At 38.3% G+C, this 26,359-nt stretch overlaps 1 protein-coding gene across 1 annotated transcript in view; it reads right to left on the reverse strand.

Annotated features, from left to right (window-relative positions):
- LOC124410232 (probable G-protein coupled receptor Mth-like 1) overlaps window positions 1-26,359 on the reverse strand; it is a 103,561-nt gene that overhangs the window by 41,420 nt on the left and 35,782 nt on the right. The window contains exon 3 of the mRNA XM_046888445.1: window positions 19,789-19,867. Coding sequence (XP_046744401.1) covers window positions 19,789-19,867 — 79 coding nt within the window. The remainder of the gene's footprint in view (window positions 1-19,788; window positions 19,868-26,359) is intronic.

The raw sequence follows: 26,359 nt of genomic DNA on the forward strand, positions 1-26,359 counted from the left end.
TTTTAGCAATAACTAATCTCATCAACTTTGGTGCAGAAGTGATACTTAACAATTCACAACTTCATAATTTCTTCCCAGAGTTTTCACATAGCCAAATTCTGTATCTGACTGATTCTAATCAGCATATTTACCACCTTGATTTACATTAACAGCAACGAGTTCTACCAGATACTGAAAACCACCATATACTGTTAATCCTGCAAATTTACAATTACTTTTGTACAACAACGTTGTTTCGATGCTCATAAATATTAGTTTTTATGGCATGGGCATTGAAAAGTCCACTTTTTGTGGTAGTTTTCGTTCCGTAAAGTGACGCTTTATACGGCAGCGAACAAAGTTGCGGAATAAAGTCTTTATTCCGCAGTTTTGATGCGCAGTTCGAAGTGCGCATCCCAAACTGCCGAATAAAGTAGCTTCGTCGAACAGATCGCGACATAACCTCACTCTTCGTTTTGCTTTTCAATGCCCATACCGTAAAAAATATTGTATGTGGCTTGCCCGTAAACCGTTTTTTGGCTCGGATAATTCCAACTCGCTTCCGGCTCGCTTCCGGCTCACCTTCAGCTCGTCCTGAAATCTTTATCCTTGCCAAAAAACAGGCGGTTCACAGGCATGCCATATAAATAGCTATTTCTCGGTTGTGAAGCCGAGCCCAAAGTACGACTCGAGGTAGGAATGCTTAGTGGTGCTTGATAATTGGGTGCAGAAGGGCCTCATTGTTTGTTCAGGAGGCATGCAGGTAGAAAAGAAGGTTCTCTCTACTCAGGTAAGTGCGGAGGGATTTTCTGCAGCCAGGTATCTGCGACTCAAATACAGGGTAGTTTTATGAAAAGGATCAGCCCCTATTACCTGTGGTCTCAAAATGATAAATTTTTATAAAACTCAAGTGGTAGATTTTGACAACTCTCTTAAAACGATTTACCTGAACTTTTCAATCTGATATATGTTTATTGTGGTGATTTTTATTTGCGGTTACTGCAGAGTCGTAAATTTTTTAAAAATCTTTACCACAAACGACAAATAAAATTCTGAATGTAAAATGCAAATTAGTTTGAAACGTTGACTAAGAGGTTTAGTATCTGCAACTATTCTTTTTAATTATTGTCACTTTTACAGTATTTTCTTATAACTCTTGCGAAAATTTGATTATGGTACAACAATAAATTAATGTTTTGAAATTTTTCTACTAATAAGAGTACAGTAAATTAAACAAACTGATTTTGCGTTAAAATTTCCAGGAAGTGTAATAATGACAACACTTTAAACGTGCAAAATAGTTACTTGAACTTCCTGTTTTTGTGATTCCAACAATATTTAAAAAGTTGTAACGATAAGTATTTAATCAAATTTTTTTTACTACAGTTCACATTTTGCTTAGTACAGAAAGTGTACGTAATTTTCGAAATTTAGAATAACAAAAAAAAAAAAAAAAAAAACTCACTATGCAAACATTTCTCCCATAAATTAAAAATTTGAAAGTTTTCAGTATTTGATTTACCAGTTCTCTGTACGTTGCCTAAAAAATATTTTATGGGTTTTGCGAAGTCAATGGGTGCACTCGAGTGTCATAGAAATCGATCACCACGATGTCAAAAAATGCCGCGTTTCACCTCGACCCTAGAAACGTCTCTATCCGCGGACCAAGGATGAAAACAATACAGTTGAAAATGAGAATAAAAAATTTCTTGGAATCTCCATCAATTCATCGAATGCGAATTCGTGAACTGCATTAAGCTGAAATCAATATTGCGCCAGCTTCGCATCGAGAAATGGAAAGATAATTCCCAGAATTGACGTACTGCTGATGGTCCAGACTAAAAGCCATTACGGATTAGCTTTAGTCAGGAGGTAATTCGGAAAAATATGCCGTACCAATTTGATAGACGAATTTTCGTAATTTCATATCACCTTTTATGTAAAATTTAAATTTTGACACTGCTATTAAATACAAAGAGAGACAGCCTCTTATAGTTTGTTATCGATGATTTTAAAAACGGTTAGATTTGGACAAAATCTCACGCAAACTTTTGTGCTACAAGTAAACTATTATACATACTATTAATTAAAGTTATCTTATCGAGGAGCTGAGAAAAAAGAGATGAGACTGATTTTCAATGGTTTAGGAATGATTGAATGCGTTCTGCTGTTGCCGAATGTCAGTTCGCGATCTTCCACCAGGTGGCGGTAGCTCTGACGTCATTCTCGTAGCTAGGCTGTTGAGGGTATGGAGGTTGGAGAGGCATACATGCACCAATCAATATTGGTTTTATCAACAGACATACATGATTCCAAATTATATGTATAGATACAAATGGCGAATGAATAATGAATTGTATGACCTGCGATTATTGACGGCTCATCCCAGATTAACCCGGTAGGCATAATGAACGCGAAGCTGTGATCCCGTCACGCATGAACGAAAGAATGGTTTCCAGTTGTTGGCGTACTATTATTTTCCTGCTCCATCCCTAAGGGACCCTGAAATTCATACCATGAAAAAGCACCCTGAGATCACAGACAAAAGTGCCGCCATCATAGCTACTCAAGTTCGATTAAGTTGCAATATTTCATCTTCTGCTTCAAATTTGTATTCACATATTAGGGCATAGATGTAGGAAAATCTGAATGAAAGGGAAAAGCAGCTGCGCGTTTCAATTATCCGAAGTAAAATCATTTCATCGACAACGTTTCGGGTGTCCAGATTATCGAAGTGCATTGAATTCCCTGCAGGATAAAATGCACTCTGATTAATTCAACTCTCTCTCTCTCTCTCTCTCTCTCTCTCTCTCTCTCTCTCTCGTAATTGTTTATTATGAAATATTGGATGCCTGAGCTTTTCAACTTTCTGATCTGTTACGCGTCTGGATCTATCTATCTATGGAGCGAATGACCGCAGGGCTACCAATATAGGTTCGTTGATTAAACCTCGCCGTTTGTTTATCTCAAGTCAAAAGGACCGCTTTTAATCACTGGGTAACCGCAGCATTGACACGGTTCACTATCAGGTCTATATTTACCAGGTTCGCTACTGCTAGTAGTTTAGAGGTGAGGGAAAGGGGCCTGAACTCTAATGAATCTTCGGTCAACATCGAATCGTCGTCGTCGCCGCGGTGAATCCCAAGAATTAGATTTGAGCCCTATGGACAGACGCGACGTGTGGTTCGATGTATCATGTGTTTATCGCCTGTACAGATCAGGCGTGTGAGTCAATACTCTGTTTGTATGCCAAGTCAAAGTTCAAAGTTCAAGAGCCTTTAAAAGTGACACACTGACAGAAATTAGGCAGACATTTATGAATGAATGACTTGATTAAAAAATAGCTACTGGTGTTGCATTTCTTTTACAATATATGTAATAGTTTCATTTTTATAAGCCCGAGTATAATTGTTAATTTTTTAAATAAAAAATATTCAATGTAATGACGAAGTGATTAAATTGGTGGTAATTTTTGGTAAATTAAAAAAAAAAAGAAAAGAATAGAAGAGGATTCTTCACTGAGAAAATGCAGTTTCAAAATGTTCTGAGAACATGATTGGAAAAATTTGAATTACGAATTGGAAGAATGAAACGCAATGAGTAAGTTCCAATTCAAAGTATTCAAATTTTTAGGTTTCTTTTCATGCAATAAAATTCAGAGTAAAAATCCTCAAATTCTCCGTGAATTTCGTGGGAAGACTGACATAGCCATGAAACCAAATTTGGGTAAGACGTCGTCTGATTGATAATTTATCATAATTTTTGAATAGTTTCCAACAAATCGTCGTAGTTATTAAAAATCGAATTTTTTGTAACAGACAAGATCCGATTCTGCATTGAGTTAGTTCCACGTTATCAATTTTTCAAAATTCCCCCGAAAGAATCCGAAAATTGTCGCTAAGCTCCTTGCATGTAAAAGTAGAAAGCGTTACTCCAATTAGAGGTAGCGCGTTCCAAGGATCCGAGAAAGCAGTATCCGGTTTCCACTAAAGATAAATTTTCGTAAGTACAAATCGTTTCTGAGCGTGATGCGAGTGGGATCTCCATGTCCAATCTGTAAACTGACACTTTCTCCCGAATCTTATCTGTCTAGCCGGGTCAAGACAGGAGCGACGAGTTAGGTACTTCCATTCTGATAGAAGAAGAACTTTGACGTCAGTTAGGGGGCGGAAAGATGCGAGCTGTCGCCAGTTTCGTCTGCAGTTGCCGTCTGCCGACCCGTTTTGACTACCAAATTAACCAATTAAGCAGGGTCGAGGGGCGTTTGAGGCCAACGTGACCCAAACTCTGAGGAATACGCGCCACGGCTCCTCGATCGCAGATAGAAATCGGTCCATCCCTCTAATTGCTGGGAAGCCCCAGGCGCAAGGATTTACGAGATACTCTTGGGGGGCAGACCGTTTTTCAAAAAGGACCAGGCCAAGTGGATGGATAAGAATCTACGACAGTTGTTCGGAACTCAAACCTCTGGCAGTAAACGCACCCACGCTGGAGATGGCCAAAGAGTACGTTTTGTCCTCAAGAAGACCCCACCGCGTTTTATTGACTGAAATATTCCTTCAGACGCGTCATTTTATTCACCGTTACTTTACAACTGGGATTTTCGACGCTCAATAGTGGTATTTCAAATGAGAGAACGCTTAATCAACTTTGTATATACATAGAGCGGAAATTTCTTTGTCGAACTGACCAGTCAAAAAATTTCCGATGTAATAATTACGCTGATTAATTGCAGCACGTAAAATATCGTGACTTGAAAAATAGTTCAAAGCCGGTGTTACTCGACACTTGACTCGACTCGGGAAGTGCATCCTGAAATCCGAGCTTTGGTTTAAGGCGGTGAGTAATTATGGCGGTTCAAGTGAGCTGAGTGATAATATCTGTGCGGAAATAAGCAGTTTCAAATAAGTAAACGGCGCTGGTACGAAAGTCTCACTTCGTCGACACCGCGGCTGTAATGACTTATGGATGCCTCCGAGGCATAGCAATTCAAATACGACGACATTGAGACCGATGAATGGGAACAGAGTTAAGAATACGTGATGCCAATGGAGAATATGAATCAGCGAAAACGTAACCATTGCAGGGCTGCGAAAAGACACGGAAGACCCGCGATACTAGAACCCTGGAATCAATTTGAGTTCGCCAAACGACATCGGTGTGTAAATAGCTCGAGACGACATTTGATCCGACGCTAAGTTGAAACATTAAACCAAAGAGTATTCGGCCCGGTCAAAGTGTTCAAGACGGTCCCATGTACGTGTGTCGCATTCCAACTGTTCCCTATATTTGGTTGCTCGAGTCTTTCCTGAAAAGGACAGGCTGTCCTCTGCATCGTCCGGTCGGTTGTCTGCGTAGACCGCAGAGACTCGAAAGTTATAACTAAACTCACGTACGCGGTGAGTTTTAGTCGTAGCATTGGCATTCGTGGAAAAAAAAAAAAAAAATAAACGTGAAGGAAATTCAGTATTTTCAAACATTCCGCAGACAGTTTTGGCCAATCGTCTCTTTGGTATTCCCACTATAAGTAAGTAGAAATGCAGGATATACAAATACGTGCATTATATATTCGTTTTTACGGCATGGGCATTGAAAAGTCCACTTTTTGTGGCAGTTTTCGTTTCGTAAAGTGACGCTTTATACGGCAGCGAACAAAGTTGTGGAATAAAGTCTTTATTCCGCAGTTTTGATGCGCAGTTCGAAGTGCGCATCCCAAACTGCCGAATAAAGTAGCTTCGTCGAACAGATCGCGACATAACCTCACTCTTCGTTTTGCTTTTCAATGCCCATACCATAAAAAATATTGTATGTGGCATGCCCGCAAACCGTTTTTTGGCTCGGATAATTTCAGTACTCGCTTCCAGCTCGCTTCCGGCTCGCCTTCAGCTCGTACTGAAATCTTTATCCTTGCCAAAAAAACAGGCGGTTTACGGGCATGCCACATAAATAGCTATTTTATACCTAGAAATATAGAGCGACAATAAAATATGATTCAAATCAGTTTTCTGCAATTTGCAATTTCGCGAATTTTAGATCAGATTCGTAGCAGCAGTTGTTTAAAATAGTATACCTACAAGGTGAGTAATGACAGTCAGGAGTCAATGCACTTCAATTTCTAAATAACGTCCAGACCTTTTATTCAGTTTCCGACTCGTCAATATATGAAATTCACGCATAATCCTGAAGAAGTCGACAATTATTGTAATCTATAGGAAAATACAAGTCTGTAAACTGGTCTCTGCAATTTCCTCTACCGATGCACCTGCGTGTTGCTCCTGACGAGATGTTCTCGTCATCATATAACGCGATATTGCACTATCATTACTACTTGCGATGTCATCAAAAAAGAGATGCCGTAAATAAGAATATTCAGTGATGGATTTACAGAAGAAACTTCGCGGTCCTTGAATTTTCCAAGAGAGTGCTAATAATGCGCAATTTTTAAAAGTTCATGAATTGCACGAGGAGAGCTAATGAATGAAGTAGCCCATCTCATCGTGTCTCGTCGAGTTTATTACACCCTCTCATCCCTCTCCTCTGATGTGATATAATTGACTCCTCGGGAAGAGAGTTATTAAAATGCGGAATAGCAACCCTTCCCGGTTGAGCCCTTTCGAATTCATTTCTAACTACAGCATGCCCGCTACAAATTCCAGTTTGCCATGCAGCGGGTTCAACCTAGGAGAAATAAATGTGTTTATTGTGAAAAATATAAATTAGCATAAATTGATCAGGAACCACGTCACTTCATTCTGTGAACGTCAACATACGTGACGGGATGGAATTCTCCGGGGTGCCGATCGATAAGCCGCACATATTTTCCGTTATAAACTTGGCAAAGCGTGGACGGACAACCTTAATTTAATAACCGAGAAACCCGGGCGCTAGCAAAAATCTAACTTCTCTCATACATTTTTCCAGCACGCAAGTCAATGCCAAAGTATTTTATATATATGATGACAGCGATGTGACCCACGTCAGTGACGTAAGACCTCGAAGGAACTGGGAGGATGAGAATGAGGAATGGCCGATTCTTCGCGAAAAATCCAGTCCTAAGCCTCTTTATTCCTTTCAAATCTCCTCGTGATATGATAATTGAGAATATTCGTAGGAGCAGTCTTATCTGTTCTCTAAATTGTCCGGTTAAGCTCCGTAGGGATTTTTTTCTCATTTCTGGAGCCTCTCGCTTTTTTGAGAAGGATAAAATACGAAGAGCATACGTGGATCGGCTTTGGTTCAACCCCTTTCAGCCACCAGCGTCTCCGCAGTGACATTCATAATAACTTTGTTTCACCGGCGTTCAATTTGTTTCTCGATCCCGTTGGACCCGCTGGATTTAGAAGCTTTGCAGAAGTTGGATCACGCTTGCCAAAGTCCCGGGGGCCGCCGCGTAGCCGACGTCACGGGATTAAGAGGGACTCTGATGAATCGGGACTGCTTGCATTATGGCCATCGCAATTTTTTAGCGTCTTTGCCGTGGTTCTGCTTACGCCCTGACGGAGACAAAAAGCCTCGGCGAGAAGATGAGGAGCTGAAAAGGATCTCACCCTCCAGCTGAAATGTATACCGTAAAGAACCCCAGCCGCCAAACTGAACACGCTCTACTTCGCTTAGATTGTTGAGATTTATTGTAAAAAGTAAGAACGAGAAATGGATACATACCGAGAGAACAAATGAAAAGCAGTTTTTGAGGTGAAGTCTGTTTGGTATCGAATTTTACGTAATCAAAATACAGTTACTTGAATAGAATATTAAACGTATTTAGTGATCATTCCCAGGGAGTGTGATTTCAAAAGCTTTTATATTATCGTTTTTGAAGTTTATGGGGAATTTTTTCGTAGAAACAGGCGTAACATTATTATTTCAAGAAAGTTTTTTCCTGAGTACACCCGATTCAAACTCTACTCAAGACTAACTGAAGAGGAAAAGAGATTTTTGTACGAACAACTATATATAACCTCTAAGGAACGTTAAAGAGTATATTTATAACAAGTAAGAAACAGAGAGACGAGCTAATTGCAGGAAGTAGAAAAACAGGCCGGGGACGGTGAGTCAAGTGTTGCGAGAGAAGTTGGAACGAGATGACGTCGACGAAGAAGAAGAGCTCTAACCGAAGCCCGATACGATTCGTTGCGTGTTGGATCTTTCGATCAGTTGATCCAACCATCCTGCATCCGCCTGGTCAAACACTTAAATCTAAGGCATTCGATCGTTCGGTTTCGTCAACCTTTTACCGTGATTATCGGATGTACGAGGACACCCTGCGTCACATGGAATGTCTCCAATAACTGATCTAGCGAGCATCCGTACCCAGGAGTCCATCAATCTTGCAGAGAAACTCCTTGGCTAGAGGAGCAATCCATTAAGGGAGTGTCACTTTGGCTTGTCGGCATGATATTTGACGAAGGAATATCTTCCGGCGAGGGATCAATGACCGGTAGAGTCTATAGACATTCCTTGGCGATGGTTTGCGTGCAGCTTTAAGAATCGACAGGTGGAAAGGCGCCGTTTGGTGACCAGGAACGCGTTGGGATTTCTGGGTGAAAAATTGAGGGCTCGGTAAAATACTCAGGGTGGCTGATCAAACGCGAAGTGTCGTTGGATGGGAGAATGGGGGCGACCAGTTTAATATTCCCCCGATACTTGCTTTGCAGCTAGCTAGCCAAACTTGGGCAGGAACCCGCCCACTCGAGTCTTCAGGCTTCCAAGAAGACCGCTTTGAAGTCGAACATTGAACGAGGACAGAATGGCTGAGGTCTTAATTCCAGCCAAACGAGGATCCTTCCGTCAGAAATTGCAAGTCTGAAGCGAGAAGCAAGCATGTGGCCATGGAAACCCGGGTGCAATAACGCATGAGTGAAACTTTCCCAAGATCACTTCACGCATATCAGTCTCAAACCAAGCGGAGTGCCGTCGTTGCCTGAAGAGCAACCCCTGTACGTACCTTGCAGTGTCTCTTTTTGCGCAAGGCTGATCAAGGAATATTGGAGAGTATCACCGACGACGCGTATTCTACATTCTGCAATTCAGTTTTCAGATTACCCACATGTGCGTGTACACATCTGTTTGATCCCGAGTTCTCGTTGTACAAGGGTGAGTCGTTGAGTCTTATATGTATAGGACTATAGTCAACGTCTTCAGAGGCGCCCTTTTTGCAGACTACACAAGAAAATACATTCCAGTGACGGTTTGTGACAGAGCAATATCAATTTCAAAAAATTCCGAGCATTTTCCTTTGTAAAGCTTTCAGTATCTTTTGTCATAATGTCTATAGTCAATTTGTGAAATGAAACTTTGACTTCGTCCGTACCTCAATGACGGAAAATATATTGAAAAAGTCGAAACGACTTAGTTCTGGTGCTGTGCACCTTGCTGTAATCAACTTGAAGGTTTACTATTTATTGTTAGCTCCATAATATCGCAGGAAAACACTGTTTCATCAAAAAAGGCAGTTTCGTAGTCTTTGGAAAACACAGAGATAAATAGCTAGCAACCTTTTTTCTACACATTGTTGAGTTATTCTCTTACAATTAGTGACTATCGATGCTGCATTCCCGTTATTACGACTCTTCAATCATCAAAATCGTTCCAGCTTTACGAAAATTATAGACCAATAAGTAAAAATTTTGATCTATAGTTTCATGTACAAATAATTCTGACTTTGCAAGATGACGCAACTCAATTACAGTTTCCACACTTACCCCTGGCGGAGAGTGCAGAGAAAAGCAGTGATGCCTAACTGCCATTGATTGGTCAAACGCTGGCAGGACCGTTATTCTTCGCTGAACCGAAGCCTCAGGCGTGATTAGTTAACTTAAACTGTTTGCCATTTGAAATTTTCAATAGCCTTTGTTATTTTTCTGGTCACAGTAATTCGTCGAGGCCTTTTATGGTGGATATAACGCAACATCAACGATAGTGGTAAGATTTGTAAACGAAATACTCGGCGTACAGCGAGTACTTGTTTCTTTTTTTCTAACTAATTTGATCATACGTTAATTCATTCATCGTCATTTCCGTGTACAAAGTGGCCACGGCCTGCCTCATTGTGCAAGTGTGGGTCGACATCATTGTGGGCTCGATAAATGTGATGCGACCGATGACTCGAGAAAGCGTTGATCACGCGAGACACACGCACGCACGCACGCATGCACAGTGTATCAAGAACGACCGCGAGTAATCTAATTGAGACTTACAATGGACCAGGACGATTACGTTATTCGGATAACCAGTAGTTAAATTTCTCCCTCTGTAATCCATTCGGGGTTAGTTTAATTTGTCTGTCTACGACCTGCCTGACTTAAGCCTCCTGCATCTGGTTTGCTCGGGGCTTATAATTCGTGAGTTTCGTTTTTATTTGTGTTCCGTTTTTACAGGATTAATATAACCGTGCAAATGCATAAAGATGAAAAATGTTTCCCGGTAAATCCCGGACTTACTTCATTACCACGAAAAAATTTACTAACGTATTATGGTAATGGTAAACTACTCGGTGTATAAAATTTCGCGCACGGAAGAGAGTGCATTCGAAATTGGAGATTAACTGCCGCCCCGGATGGTCCGGGGTCAGAAATGCGGTATAATTTGAAAACCCTCGAATAAAAAGACGGGCGTTTTGTTCAACGACCGTCACCGCAGGTTCTACCTTGAATACAAAGTGCATTCTCAAGAGTCTCGGCACCTTCACGGGAGGGACTCGTACAATCGTGTAATAAAACACTCGGCGATTAGGAATTCTTACGAAAGAGTCATGGACTGCTCCCACCTACACGTGCCAGTACTCCTGGCTGAAGATCGGCATGCAGAACTGTAATAGAAATCGCGCCAACGACGCAGAGGTCAACCGGAATTAGTGGGAAGCTTGGGAATTGCAATTATCAGAATAGCCGCGTCCGTTTCAAGCGTTTTGAATTAAACCCACACTCGAAGGTTGGGAAGAAGCAAATGAGTCAACAATCAAGGATGCACTCTTCACTAAGATTTGTTGGGAACCATAAGCTTCATATTCTTGAGTATATGCAAATTCACTTTGAATTTGGCCTTGCAAGTGACGAATGCTCCAACCCATCACCAAAATATCCTCGATATTAATACTGTTAATCGAATGAAATGTTAACTCCAGTTATAACTTTTTAATAGAGTACCAAAATCTTACATATTATTTGAAAGTAAATAAGGGAAATGAAGTTATATATAAAGCATAGTGCCTCCCTGGATGTTAATCACGATTTCGTATCTCAAGCGATAGTTGTAGCATAAATAGACTAGCATAGTGTAATCCACGATAAAAGTAAATAAAAACTTTTATACCAGAATATTAACGTAAATAACAATATTACAGTTAACAGTGATTTGGTCGACTAAATCACACCGAAACAAAGTTAGCACATAAGTTAAAATAAAAGCACGTAAAGAAGGGAAGAAAATGCGAGTCGAGTTTGCCGCAAGAACATTGCTATTCAACTGGTGTTCGCGTTAAACAAAGGAATGACAAGTACACCGCAGAATTTTTCTCGAGATAGCTCATCGCAAGATCGATTTATCCTCAATTAACCGGGAACAATGTAAACCAACCCCAATTAAACGGAGATGATTGAATAATCAACCGGACGAGATACCGATCTCTGCATCGACCTCAATGCGATACCAAGAAGACCGCTTCTAGGACAGGTGATGCAGGTGTGCTGCTGTGGCGACCTGCACTCGAGAGGTCGTTGTACTCATCCGGCACTCTTTACAGCTGCTTACTACGGTAGGCTGGGAAGCCTTAGGCCTAGTTCACACTGAAATCCGATTTTTACCATGGTAAAGGTCCATGGTGGTAGTAAAGAACTGAAAGTTTACGCCGACGAGGAGCTGCAAGAAGATCGGTATGAACGTAGTTTGAGATCGAGGCTCTTTGTGCACGGCGTAGTAGCTCTTCGCGGTTGAACGACTAGGTCGTGGATCGTGACGCAAACGGTAACAATGTCACGATTCGTTGAGTTCACTGTCAAAGCCGTATTTACACGCGATACGCCAATCGGCGTATCTTTACCTCGAGCTCACAAGACCACGTTTCGATAATCACCGCTGCGTCGTTTTCTCTGATGGGTACGTGATTTGGCGAAGTCCAGATTGGGAGAAGATCCTTTGTTCTTTGTTACACACTTGATTCGGTGATCGACGCGTAGATCTCCGGCTCCTTTATTTGTAAGTATCGTTTTTGGGTGCGAGCAGCTGGCCTGCGGCAAATTTATTCAACCCTATAAGCTGCAGGGTTAGTTCTATGGTCGGAAACAGTGACTATTAAATCTGAAAAGATTTCGATTTTACACTTAAAACTTGGGTTTTCAAATCCTGCTAACAGTCTTCGAAAGCATGGATGAGAGCAGATTTCTGATGGAGTGATAAAAAACTTAAATATAATGAACTGATTTTTTTCATTTGTGCACCAACCATGCCCATGACTGCCGTAAGGAAACATGGGAAACGGAGGAATTCCGTAATTCCATCGAGGAAATAAATCTCTTCTGTATGTAGGGATGAAGATGTGCGGCGCATTCACAGAGCTGATGTAGGTTACCGTGATCCATATTTCAAGGAAAAATAGCGAGAATATCACTCCAAAGAATACCAGGTAGAATACAGTGAGTCGAACTGCAAAGAATAGTATAATAGAGTATCAGTTCCATACGAGCAAAAGAAGGTTAAAATTTTGATATTACGCCAGCTTTTGCAGGTTCTGTCCAGGATTGATTTGTTTTCAGGGTTCCAGATGAAACGTTTGAAGTTTTCCACCGGTCCCAAGTCAGGCTGCGGTTTTCTGCTCTCGTAGTAGTTATCGTCGTGTAATATCAACATTTCGCTGGCAAATTAGTAGACATTTGTTCGAAATGGTGATATTTTGAAGAGATTTCGTGATTGTTGAAAAACACCGTTGCTACTGGTGATATGATGAACGAATAGTGACATCAGATGTTTTTCGATCATAGAAATGTTCGTGCGTATACATACACAGTGAATTGTTAACGACAGAATGGCTCGTCGTCTGCTACAATTTAATGCGCATGTGCTACAGTCGAGAGAGCAGTTGATTGCCAGGGTGACCAACCGCCATGAACGTAACCTCAAAATTTTGAGAGTTGTCGCTGGCAATCGTGTTCAGCACTGACAGCTGTTGAAATTTTTGAGGTTAAGTACATCCTGGCGAACTGGTGACTGAATTTATGACGGTTGGTCGCCCTGGCAAACAATTGTTTTCGGATTGAAGAACATGCGCATTAAATTGTTGCAGACGACGGACCATTCTGTCGAACACAATTAGTGCTCAAAAATGTTTAAGATTACGGCCTAGAAACTTTTTTATGAACCGTATATACGATACTCAAAATTTCAAAAGATTGCCATTTTAATGCAACACTTTTCGTGTCTTCCAATTTCTCGTTCTCTTCTAATTTCTCTGTTTCTCGATTTACTTCTAGCTTGTGGTCTTATCTCCGTGACTTCCTGGCTACTTCTTCGTCTGTTGCATCATATATCTATTTCTTATCTTGAAACCTTCCGTTTCAAACAACCTACATTTTTCTACCCTCATAGATGCTCCAGTGACTCCAACTTATATAATGTCTGTGAAAAAAGTATCTCTCCTTCTTTTCTCTTAACTGCGGCCCATTTTTCTCTTCTTCCTTATATATGCCCCCCCCCCTTCTCGCTCTCTCTCTCTCTCTCTCAGATGGTCTGGAATTCCTCACATACATCACACATTTCTCATACCTCCCAGCCACTGTATCATTCGTCTTACACTTCGCATTCTAGCCCACATTTATTCGTATTTACATACAAACGCTCCTTTTTTCAACGAGCACTTCCGCTTTAGTGTTTTCGCACTTCTGCTCGCTCTTATTCAATTACTGTTCACGCAAATCTACTTGCAATAATTATCTTAGCGTAAGTTTACGTTTTTTTCCTCACACCAACATTATTTTGAGGTTATCCCAGAACCTAGTTCAACTATCTATTGGAACAATTTAATCATTTAAGATACTAGTTTGAAATATGATGTGAAAGATTCCTATCTCGACGAATCTAGAATCAAGAGAGTAACTAGTTCAGTAAGTAATAGTTAATCAACGTTTAGCCAAAAAAATAAATAAATCGCTATTTATGTGGCATGCCCGTAAACCGCCTGTTGTTTGGCAAGGATAAAGATTTCAGGACGAGCTGAAGGAGAGCCGGAAGCGAGCCGGAAGCGAGTACTGACATTATCCGAGCCAAAAAACGGTTTACGGGCATGCCACATACAATATTTTTTACGGTATGTGCATTGAAAAGCAAAACGAAGAGTGAGGTTATGTCGCGAACTGTTCGACGAAGCTACTTTATTCGGTAGTTTGGGATGCGCACTTCGAACTGCGCATCAAAACTGCGGAATAAAGACTTTATTCCGCAACTTTGTTCGCTGCCGTATAAAGCGTCACTTTACGGAACGAAAACTGTCATAAAAAGTGGACTTTTCAATGCCGATGCCGTAAAAACAGAATTTCTCCGACTGTACGGAGAAAAAAAAGTCTCCAAACTATCGGTTCATGATTCAATCCAGTCACAATATGATAGTTTCAACTATTGTTCTGACCACAACGATATTTTTGTTGGGTTTATATTCACCTCGAACGAAAGTTGAGAACTTAAACGATACTTTCCTTCAAGCGTAATAAACGTGAGTATTTTTATACATGGCTAAGCGATAGCGGCGTTTCCTCGCTTCGGATTACATCTTGATGGATCTTCTTGGGATAAGCCAAATCAAGATCGCATAGCGCGAGTTCCGAATACGAATTTGGCGTGAATCACGATTGCAATCTGTCAAGGCGTTGATTTTATTCCGACGTTTATACTCGGCGTGTATGTACATACGTGCACTGTCAACAACCTCGGAGTCTCCGGATGGCGAGTACACTGCGTTCCGGCTTCAACCGAATTTACATATTATTAGGCAATGGCGCGGAGATGTTCCCTGTATGTAGGGTCACAGGTCATGCCATGGGTCGTGGCACTCGCAAGACCAGAGATACGCGTTCACAATCTTGAGGGAAAAATATTTCCGCCTGACTTGAACGTGAGCGCAATACCGTTTGGAAAATTCATGTTACCCCCAAGCGTAGTACCATGATGAAAATTTCACTCGAAACTGTTCTGTGCACTACGTATTAGACGAAATTTTTAAACACAAGATTCAATTTAATTTCTGAGTAAAACATTTTTACTCGTCATTGGTCATCTTGAATGAAGAAGTTTTTCCTTATCACGAGACATTTTGCTCGTGATGATTGTCTGAAACACGATTTTCAATTGCAATGTTTATACGTTATTATTTCGAATTAGTAATTGAATTATTACTGCCAAATTTTTACCCGCAGTAAAATATTGTTGAAAACAAAAAAAGATAATAAATATCTTAGATTAAATTCAGTACAAACCAGGGTGTGACTTTTGTGGCAGTCAAAACAGCTTGTTTTCAAACGTTTTCGGCTCAGAATGAAATTTTTTTGAGTCTAAAAACGGTAATTTTCTATTGTATTCCTCGTTTATTTTTATATTAATAGCGCTCGTGAATTTTTTTGCAACTTTCCTCGTCTTATTTTTATTTCGTTCATTTTATTGAACAGTATCGAGATCTCGAAATTTTTTAACCAATTCAAAAATTTTTCTTTCCTATTTTTTTGTATGCAATTGTAATATCCTAAACTGGAACGTTGATTCAAAAAAGGGTCGCCCATGGCTGACAGCTAAGCTAAATATTGCACGACCGTCTAGTGGGTGACCAGCACTCTGCACCCTCATGTACTCGACATTGGTGTGCCTAATTTAATTGTAAAATGGGGAAAATTAATATTCGTCAGGATATTCGGTGAAAAAATATATAACCGGTGACTTTGTTTGTTCGGAGTAAAATAAATATACAAACGAATAATAATAATAAAAAAAAGTTTCTGCAATTGTATAATATCTTTTGACATTTCTTTGAATTCTAACTCATGGGATCGTTTTTAACTTCTTTGAAACGGTTTTGAAAAATTTCTCAACGCCAATAAAACGCGGATGAGTTTGACAATCCAAAAATATTTCAAAGCTAAGTGTATTTTGGTTTTCTCATACATCAGCATATATTATATCTCGCTATATTCTGGCAAGTAAACATATAAATTGACGATCTGCACGAGGTTCGATAGTGAAGTGTCGGGTTCTCAAAGTACCACCCGCATAATATAATGATGACCGTTTTATTTTCAAAAAAATATACGGACGTCCTAATTCATAGCTTCAGCAATGTTATTACACAGGCATACCTATATATAAATAGTGAAGCTTTTGATGCAGAAGTAAAACAGCGACATGGTTTTCAATTTTCCTTTCGTAAATATCAATGTAATTGACAGCTTCGAATTCTGGCTACTAGCCAAAATTCACTTCTTGTAATCGCACGGCGGCGCTACGATACGAGAAAGACTTTGTTTCAATATCTCTTGTCCATTATTCATGTTTTTTATCGGACATTGATTGTGTTTATCCAAGCAAGCAAAGTTCTTACGATTAACTGCAGTATTTTTTCATTTCTTCAATTTTCCGTAGGTATCACGTGGTAATGTGGAAGCAATCGATGGGGGTGAATAAAATTTTCCAGAATGCCAGATCTTTCAATCTTTGATACCGAATTCAGTAGGATTATCAAGTTTTATTCTTGATTGAAATCTTTACATTTTTTTCTGTATAAGTTTGATAAATGTTGAGATTAAGGAGAAAATCGATTTATGGACACAAGAAAAAATGCAAACACGAACGCCCGGAATAATCATGTACGTAAAATATGTTCAATTTTAAGCTTATCATTTAATTTAAGTGATGTTTTAGATGATAATGAGACACATATTGAAGTTGTTGTTTCAGTTTGTCCCAGATTTTGTAAGTCTTGATGAATTTTATGTATGAATAATTTCAAATCTAGTTCTTTGAATTTTTAACTATCGACATAAAAAATATCCATAATTGATCCATTGCCTTATCCTAATGCATTGATTTCTGAATTTGGGTTTCATCCTAGTCTTAAATTTCCAAAATTAGATAATAAATTTGATTTCTGTGTTAGAAAAAAAAAAAATAAGATACGATATTGTGCACTAGATGATTATAAATTATCGGAATAAACGAACTTCAACCAATCCAGAAACATTACAAGTAAATAAGAATTGGTTAAAAAGTTTGTCTGTATTATTTTTTAAATGAAATACACATATTGAATCGGTGAGAATAATAAACAAGGACCCGTTATTAGCAATTTTTCTGCTCAACAGTTTCCCACATCTGAGAACAATCGTGAATAATCATGAATATTTTGCATATGATAATCATGCGCAGCATAATTTTGCGTATGATCAGTCTGTGCAGTATAGTTCTGGTGCACAAGTGCAATACGCAGCTACACGACCGTTAAACTTGGTCGAGCAACTAGGTCACAGTATAGTTAGCCGTATAAATCATCCGTGAGAAGGTAAACTTTGATTAAATTAAGTGTAAAGTTTCTTCCTGAATCTTATTTTTAATTTTTTTTGCACAATGTAAAATTGTGAAAAACTCCAGGTGTAGAAACATTCTGCAGATGACTAGTTCTAGCATAGATCACTGAATCAGTAGGTTTATGGCAAGGTTGATAAATGTTACTCAAAGAAAATTGTCATCTCGATTATCAATAACAAATTTAGGCTGTTCTGTGCAATTCGGATGAAAAAATTACCCCACACTTGAAACTATTCCTCTTTTCAAACCTAATTCACAGTTCTACGTCTTTGTACTTAGTTGATAACGACTTTTTCAAGTTCACTTTATTGTAATTGATACTTTCGTTGATAGGCAAGAGAGATATAAAATTGCTATCAAAGTGAAATTATTATAACTAATCTCTTTTTTCCGTCCGATTCTCTGATTGATCGTAGAAAAATTGCATTCATTTAAACACGTGTGTTCTATCGATCCGTAAGAACAGTATCATCTTCTGTGAAACCACCAAATGGATTCAAGAGTCGATGTCGTTTTATGAAAATAGTTTGAAAGATTCGACTGTTTACCGTATGAAATATACGATTGAGGTTAAAATTTGGAGATTGAGGTATTAATTAATTTTAATCAGTGTATTAATTGCTCTGCGAGTTGAATGGCGGTGTGATTTGAATAGAGACGGATTTCTTGGAAAGAGAATTAGAAATGAAATAAATGATGAAGAAGAAGAATCGATGTTCAGCCCATTGGTTGAATTTTATTTTTCGGCGAAACAGGAGCGGTTACATCACAGCTAGTCTTCAAATAATGACGGTAATTTGTGTAAGTGTCTGCTTCGCGAGATTGACGAAGAAGCTAAACAGTTAACCAAGAGGCGTGTGTGCTTCTAATTCTACTAATTATTCGAATTAGTCAACTCTTCTTCTACAACACAATCGACACAATGCCAGCCTTTATCTTTTTTCGCAGTTAAGTATATTTTCGTTTTTTCTTCTTTTTCTTCGTGTCTTTCCCGTTACTTGTACGCTTTCTTCTTCTAGAAGTCTTTCTCTCAATGAAATAAACGCAGCTAACTTTTTCGCTGTTTCTGAACCTATAAAGAAAGGTTTTCCACCAATGGCGAGACTTGACTGACTATCTGACTAAAACGTACGTGATTTATTTCTAGAAATTAACGTAATTGAATGATCCACAAAAAATTAGATTTTTGTCGCTATTCCACAGTGTGAAATGACATTTTTTATAACATTTATTTAAAAATACGAAATATTTTCGGTATTTATTTAGTACACTTGAAAACGATGTTGTGAAATGTTTTTTACTACAAAAATAATGATCTTTATCAACGTAAGTTTTCTTACGCAGTGAATACAGTGAATATAATTTCATTTACCACGTGTATAAATATGCGTTAGTTATCGTAATTAGCATGTGTATGCAATAAATGGAATTAAACACGTGTTAGCTTTTAAAAAGACAGATGCACTGAATTATCTCCGCAAAGCCTTGAGTTAGCTTTGCAGTCGAGCATATGAGTATCGCCAATCAGGTCGTTATTCTGTGCCGATTGCATTACTACCACTGATGTGCAAATTAAGAAACGATTCACGACGTCAACCGTCAGTATTTGATTATATCAAGTACATAAAACTGCAGTTTCGGAAGATAAATCAACAATTTATATAAACTTTATAAGTTTGTAAATGATTTGCAAGAGTGGTGACGTCAATTCACGCCTTACTGTAATTAAATTATTCTTAGACAAGTGATTTTGAATTTGTTGAAAGAAAAAGACAACTTCACGAGCTTCATTGAATTTTTCAGTTCCAGATTCCAGTTTGCACGTTTCACGCGACATTTTGATATTGCAAAAAACGATTCAATTGCGTATAAACTGTTTGAATTTTACTCTCAAACCTAGAATAAGTATTTCAGTAGATAAAAAAGTAAACCTCAAAATCACACCAGGTTTGTCGGTCTGAGTGAGAGCCTCGAATTTTTTTTCTTCTTCGAAAAGAAAAAACAAAACAACGAAATGCAACAAGTCTGTCGAAAGATAAATCGTCGAATTTCATGGTAGATTGAAAGAACACGCATTGCTCAACGATCCGAGTATTTTACATCTGGAGCATCGCGGAACGTCTGAGGGGATAGACACAATGTAACGGGGAATGACTGTCGGCATTCAAATTGTAAACTGAAGAGTGTGGAGACGTGTTCGAAGACATTTCTGGTAATAGGAGGAAAAAAAAAAAACTTATGGTGTTGTAAACTTACCTGAAAGTCCACCAGATGTTAAAGCACATGGTGTTCAGCCAGAAGAATGCCGCCAGAAAGAAGAAGTGGGTCAATACCGCTGAAAGAAAAAAAAATGAAACACATCTGTTAGCCACGAATGTATATATGTGTTTCTGTTTTAAAACGTAAAAAACAATTCTGTGATTTTATCGCGTGTTTCTAAACATTTACATTAGTGCCAAGATTGAGATATCGTTCATTCAGGATAACAGAGGTGAACCTATAAACGTCTGGGAGTAGTATCGTTATAGCGATCGAGAGATTGACGCCGAAATTTAATTAGACACAAAACATGTTTTGTGGAATTTTTATGGTCGAAAGGCAAAACAGGTTGGCAGGGCGATGAATTTTCAATGCAAAATCTGTTGCGGAACAAAGGAACAACGGGCAGTCCTTAGAGACCGGAAGGCCCATTGTGTGTCCTCGGAAAGTTTCCACATAAACGCGCGGTATTATAGATTGTGGGAAGTTTACTTCTGGACCAAAATAATCCCGCATGTTCCAAAGCAACGAGAATCCCCAAGGCACAAAGTAAAAAGCCCCAATTATTTATAAAGCAATTATCCTGCCATGCATTTCTCTAGCGCGATTGTAGGCAGGTACAATAAGGTGCCAGAATGACAAACAACAAGGACCATCGCGTGTCCTTGCATTGAGGAAAGATTCTGGTCGAAACATACAAAAAAGTGGGTTATGGGTGGAGAAAATCAGATTCAGTGAAAACCAATTGATTAAGCAGTTCTGCAGAGCTTTTTATCGACAGCTCGATAAGTAGCCACTCACTGCGTCGAATTCTAACCTCCAAGAGAGCTTCGAATCCAGTACTGGTTAAATATCGATTTCGATGTGACGGAGATGGAGAAATTGTTGACGATTGTGAGGAGAACGGAACAGAAGAGATCGATTATTTGTTTAGAGTAGAGATAGTTTACTAGAATATTGAACGCGAGTGCTGTTCTACTACTGCAAAGTTTGTATGATGATAAGTGATGGATAATAAAGTCGGATAAAAATATGAGTTTACAAATTCATTACAAAGTAGAGTTCGAAAAAAGTCGAGAGTTAATACTTATGATAAATATTGACGTTAGTTTTGATTTCTAGTGACTAGTACGAATGTTTGTAAGCAGTTGAACCATGTCTCAAGAAGGAAATCCTACTCCTGGTAAAAAATTAGAAGGGATCACGGATCACTTTCCTTCTTTGACATGGTATGGACTGCGAATCCTTAACGTCCCAGCTCATATGGCTTGTACATGAGTTGCAGCCCCAGCAAGGCATTCAAAAATTGCCATGACCATTGTCCACGGCTCGGACCTTTCTCAAATAACCAATAAATCAGTCATCCGCATTAGCTAAGCTCCTCGTGTTAGTAGATGGCTATTTCAAACCTACCTGACCACGACAGTCTCGGGATACGGTTTGCAGTGCTCAGTTTTCTGGCTGTTATTTAGACAAGCTGGCCAATTCCATCTGGTTGGACCCCAGCGTGAACTGTCAATAGGTGCACATGGGAACAGTGGTTCTGGGACGACTAATTTTTTCGACAAGTCTGTTTAGTTTTCAATGGAGGGATCAAGGTCCAACGTATATTTGGAAACGTTTAGAGGTTATATTGGCTTTATTACAGACCCATGACATTCGGGTCATTTTAAATTCTCAACGAAACCCAACCTCGAAACGCCTACAGAGTTTGTCAGTTAGGGTCTGGCTGCAATTGAGTTGATGAACCTGATAAGAAGACTTGAATCTATCAATGGAATCAAGGACTTGGTAGACGCGCGTGTGGATATTAATTTTCCTGAGACTATCACGGTAGGGATTTGTATTCTAAACAAGTATTTTTTACTTTTGTACAAGCGAATGTTAATCGTGACGTGAGTTAGCGGTGATAATTAAATTCTCGCCCAAACTAATTACGCCCATGCAGCAATTATAACTTGGGGTAGACAAGGACGACCGTTGATCGTTTGGTGCGTTCTCCCCCTCCTCCTCCTCGCTGGGCCGCGAAAATCGAGGGGCGAAGGGGTCCTGGTCTGTGAAAGACCCTTAGGTGTATAGCGGGAATTGGTTCTCCAGTGCCCACTGGGTGATGGTTAATTCAAGTACGATATGGTTCGCCGACTCCTATGGTGCGGAGGGTCACGCGGATGACGCGCGCAATTCGCCAAGGGGAAATCCGGACTCCCGTATCCCTGAGCAGCAGCTAGTTAAATCCTTGATTTGCATGGGGCGAGATTAGTTTGCGTGTTTCGTGCGTTTAGCTTCTCTTATTCACTCGTTTCTGTTTCCCGCCACTTTCATATTCTTGGATATAATATGGGACAGGCGGAAATCGCGAGTAGCCAGCCACCCACGAATCAAATGAAATTCCTGCGAATTATCAGGGCGATCAAGATTATACACTTCACAGTTTTTAACGACCGATTGTCTGTGCAAAAGCGAATATCTAGTTCTCTAGGTCGAGATAAACGGTTAACGGAAGTTACTTAATCCTTTCATGCATACATTTTTACATACATGCAATTCGCTTGAATTTTTCGCTCATTGCGAATCTGGATTCGAAATTCGAAAATTCGAAATGGTGGAGAAAAAAAATAAAATAAAAAAAATTAAGAAGAAAAATTCTGTAAAAATTCTGTTTTTCGTGGAAAAGTACGAATTTCGAATAAATACATTTTATATTCTTTTTTTAGACTTATAAATATTTCAGGGACCATGTGGGACCAAAAAACTCGGCAGTTGGTGCCAAAAAAAAAATAGTTTATCGAGTGTAAACACTCAGTTTACAACATTTTTCTTTACTTTTCATATACAAGTGAAAAGTAAAATGATCGATTTGATAGTTGAATACTCGTTGTGGAATTGTGTAGAATTGTTCACGCTTTATTACAGTTTTTAATAATATATGACGAAGTATTATTTTGGTCCTATTCAAGTGTTGTTCTTTGTGAGTTTTGTATGCAAATATGGTAATATTTTCGATTCTGTGTACAAGCATATTACATAAGCGTGTTGCTTTGCGCCTTATTGTGCAAGAAAATGATGATATTTCAGGTTACAAATACGTGGTTTATTATTCAACTGAAAGCTACTTTGTACTTGTCCTGTCATTTCGTTTATTGTTATTTCTAAAGAATTCTATCATTCTAATTGCTTTACTTTTGAATCATATAAGAAAGCCTGGTTTTAGTCCAAAGACTTATTTATGAACCCATAAATCTGTTGCCCATAAAACCGTGACATTGGAAAGTTTTTCTTCGCCTAATGGTGCGGGAAAAGATGAATTTATATAAGATATACTTTTCTTCATCGCTATGAATTTTAAATTCAATTCTCAAACTGAGCTTCGGGAAAACGTTGAAAACTAATGAATCGTATTACTGTAAAAAGAATCTCTGCAAATTTATATCTCTCCAAGTTCTACGCTTTTAAGTAATAATATAAACATACATTATTCTCAAGCATCAGATTTAGTTTATGAATAAAAAGAAAAAGACAAAAAAAAAAATAACTTACTGATAAAAATAAGAGGGTTTTAGGCAAAAATTGACTGCTTTAGGGAGATAAAAAAAAGGGTACTTTTAGAGAAAGAGGAAAACCACTTAGTGGCCTGTAATTGTTAAATTAACCTAGATTTTGTTTTATCAATTATCAGGCCTGTCCGTAAATAAAATTTGCCAAAAAAAAAAAAAGGATTGTTTAGAGTTCACGCGTTGAAAGCAACGAGGCGAATTACCATTTTCAGCGTAACGGCCCGTGCATTAAAGTCAGCCACACACCGTGACGGGGTTACACGCACTTCGTCAGCCCAGCAGCGCACGTTACTTCCGCTCCTTCGTCTGCGCGTTATAAACCAAGTCCAGTTATATTTGCACGAGCTGGATGATTCACTTCTTGTTCATTTCCGTGGCACTAGGTCGGCCATGTCTCGCGATCTCCGGAGAGCGTCGCGATACACGAAAACCTTTCCTTTTGCGCCAAATCTGGGCCAGTTGATACAGAGTATCCAAAAATTTTTGAACAAACAGAAAAAAATCTCCACGAAATTTCCAGGCTTTCCACGACCTGGAATCTAGTTTTCCCTGATATTTTCCCGGTTCTAGTAAGTCAATAAAACGTTAATCGATCAGTTTCTTGACTTTGTATTCGGTTCGAATTCAATTTGAATTGAAGAAAAATATGATGTTTGTTTTCTCGAGGAAAAATAGTAAATTTTTTACCTTAAAAAGTGATTTCTATTTCCCAAAATAGGAAACTGATATTTTCAGTTTTTTCTACCACCGAATTAATTCCCTTACCGGTGAAACCGGATTTTAAGGAGACTGGTTGATCAAAAATCTATACGTTTCAATGATTTTATTACGATATAGTCGAATCATTATATTCATAAGTTACTAGGATCTCATTAAAGATACAAAATCGGAAAATACCAAAATTTGACACAAAATCTTCGACATGAATGCTTCATTTTGAATCGCTTCAAATTGGCGAAAAATATGATAAATTCATTCGATTTTACCAAATATAATGTTTAGTTTTGTTCAGAAAACTATTTTCTACACAGTAACTGAAACAATTATTTTTATTACCTTGGTATGGTTAAATGTTTAATTTTACAATACACAGCACCGATATTGGTTATAATCAACAAATGGTAGTATTGAATTATTTATTCGAAAAAAAGAATATCTCTTTCAGTGATTCAGTAAACTTGCGAATGAAACGAATCTGTTAGTTTTTTTTAAACATTTTCAAGCAATATGAAATTAAGTATCGATATCCAAGCTTTTGTTTATAATTCTAGTATATTTAATATTTATATTCAAGAAGAGATGTTTGCAGTTCATAATTATCATAGTGTATATAAAAAGTATAGATTTTTGTCAATCAAAATCTAACGTGATTAACATCTCAGTGAAATCTGACGCAAATCTTTAAATTTCAGCTTCATTTTTCAGAAATATGACATCAACACGATTGCTTTCTTTTTTCAGGTATTGATTTCGGAGCTTTGTTTAAGACATTTGCGTATATATGCCTTCTGACAGAGTGCAGTAATGAAAAAGAAATCAAAGAAAATGAAAATATCGATAGAATCTTGATTGGTCATTATTTTCCCCGCAGAATGATAAAGAACCAAAAAAGAAATCGGTGAAAGTTGGTAAACTCTTTCACAAAAGAAACAGGAAAATAAAATAAACGATGCTCCAAATATAAGAATGAAATTAAAATCATAGAATTCGTTATATCAAGACAATTGAAATAGCTGCAGCTTAGATGAAAAAAAAATTTGAAAAACGTTCGATAAAGAGAAAAACATACAAAAACTTTACTTCCTATTCGAGTTTTGATAAAATTTGTTGGAAAAATAAGCTTATAAACGGGAAACCAGAGACGACAAGGTCGTCTTTCCCCTCTTCATATTCAAAGATAACAACCCAGGGCAAAAAGCTCAGGTTCAGAGTGAAGCTGACGTGACAATTTTCGAAGTAGGGGATTCTCCACATATACACGTGCTCGTGCAGAGAAATACCTGCTCTGCGCAGGGGCGAACCGTAATTTATTCTTCACACCGTGTCAAGACCAAGAAAAAGAGAGAGAGAGAGAGAGGCGAGCCCTCAGGAACCCTTAATCGAGTTCTGAAGGCAGGAAAAATATACCCGGTAAATTAATATTGTCGCTGAAGGTTCGCGGAGAGAGGCTTTGAGGTTGAATATTTCAAGATTATTAATTTTTCCTCGGAATAACAATTACCGTTGCTGCTTCTTGAAGAGCTGGGGAGGGGAAAAAGAAGCTTAGCCTCGATTCTTCTTGCATTTCCTTTTTTTTTTTATTTCCGTGAAGGATGATGAAAGTTTATGAGGCTTGAAAAAAATTCACGAGAGCGAAATCCAAGGAACAAAATCTACGCGCCGCTTGTGTCCACAAGTCACAAGTCAAAAAATAAAAATAAAAAAATACAAGCGAGTAAAATACCATTTTATTATTTTCTTAAAGATCGCATCTTCCCTCGGACTAATGTAAGCAGCATTAGTATTATACGAATGACGATTTAGAATTTCTGAACAAATTTTCAGCAGTTCATCATTTATTTGTACTGTAAAAATAAAAAAACTTACCAACTTTTTTTTCAAGGAAATTGATTTTAATATTTTTATATATGAATAAAATTTTGTCAGTCGTTATTGTTGGGGCATTTATTTCTGAAGAAAAACAACCACAATTTTTCTAGTTTATTTGAAAACTTTTACTATAAACTTTAAGCTATCCAATAATCAAAATCGGACTTTTACAAGTAAATTGACCCTTATTTGACGCTTATGATTTGATTCTGTGTTAATTTTGGGTACAAAAATTAAAAAATTTCGAATTAGGTGATAAAATTTACAAAAAATAAATAAAAGGAAAATAAAATTTGGCCCACGTTTTCCTTAGCGGGTTTTTTTTTGTGTCGTTCACTGGATTTTTGAGAATTCCTTCAGATATTTAAAAATGGGCGTTCGCGATCGACTTCAAATATTTATAAAAAAAAAACGGTCGATCAAAA

The sequence above is a fragment of the Diprion similis genome, chromosome 9 (assembly GCF_021155765.1).
Source record: "Diprion similis isolate iyDipSimi1 chromosome 9, iyDipSimi1.1, whole genome shotgun sequence".
Classification (NCBI taxonomy): Eukaryota; Metazoa; Arthropoda; class Insecta; order Hymenoptera; family Diprionidae; genus Diprion; species Diprion similis.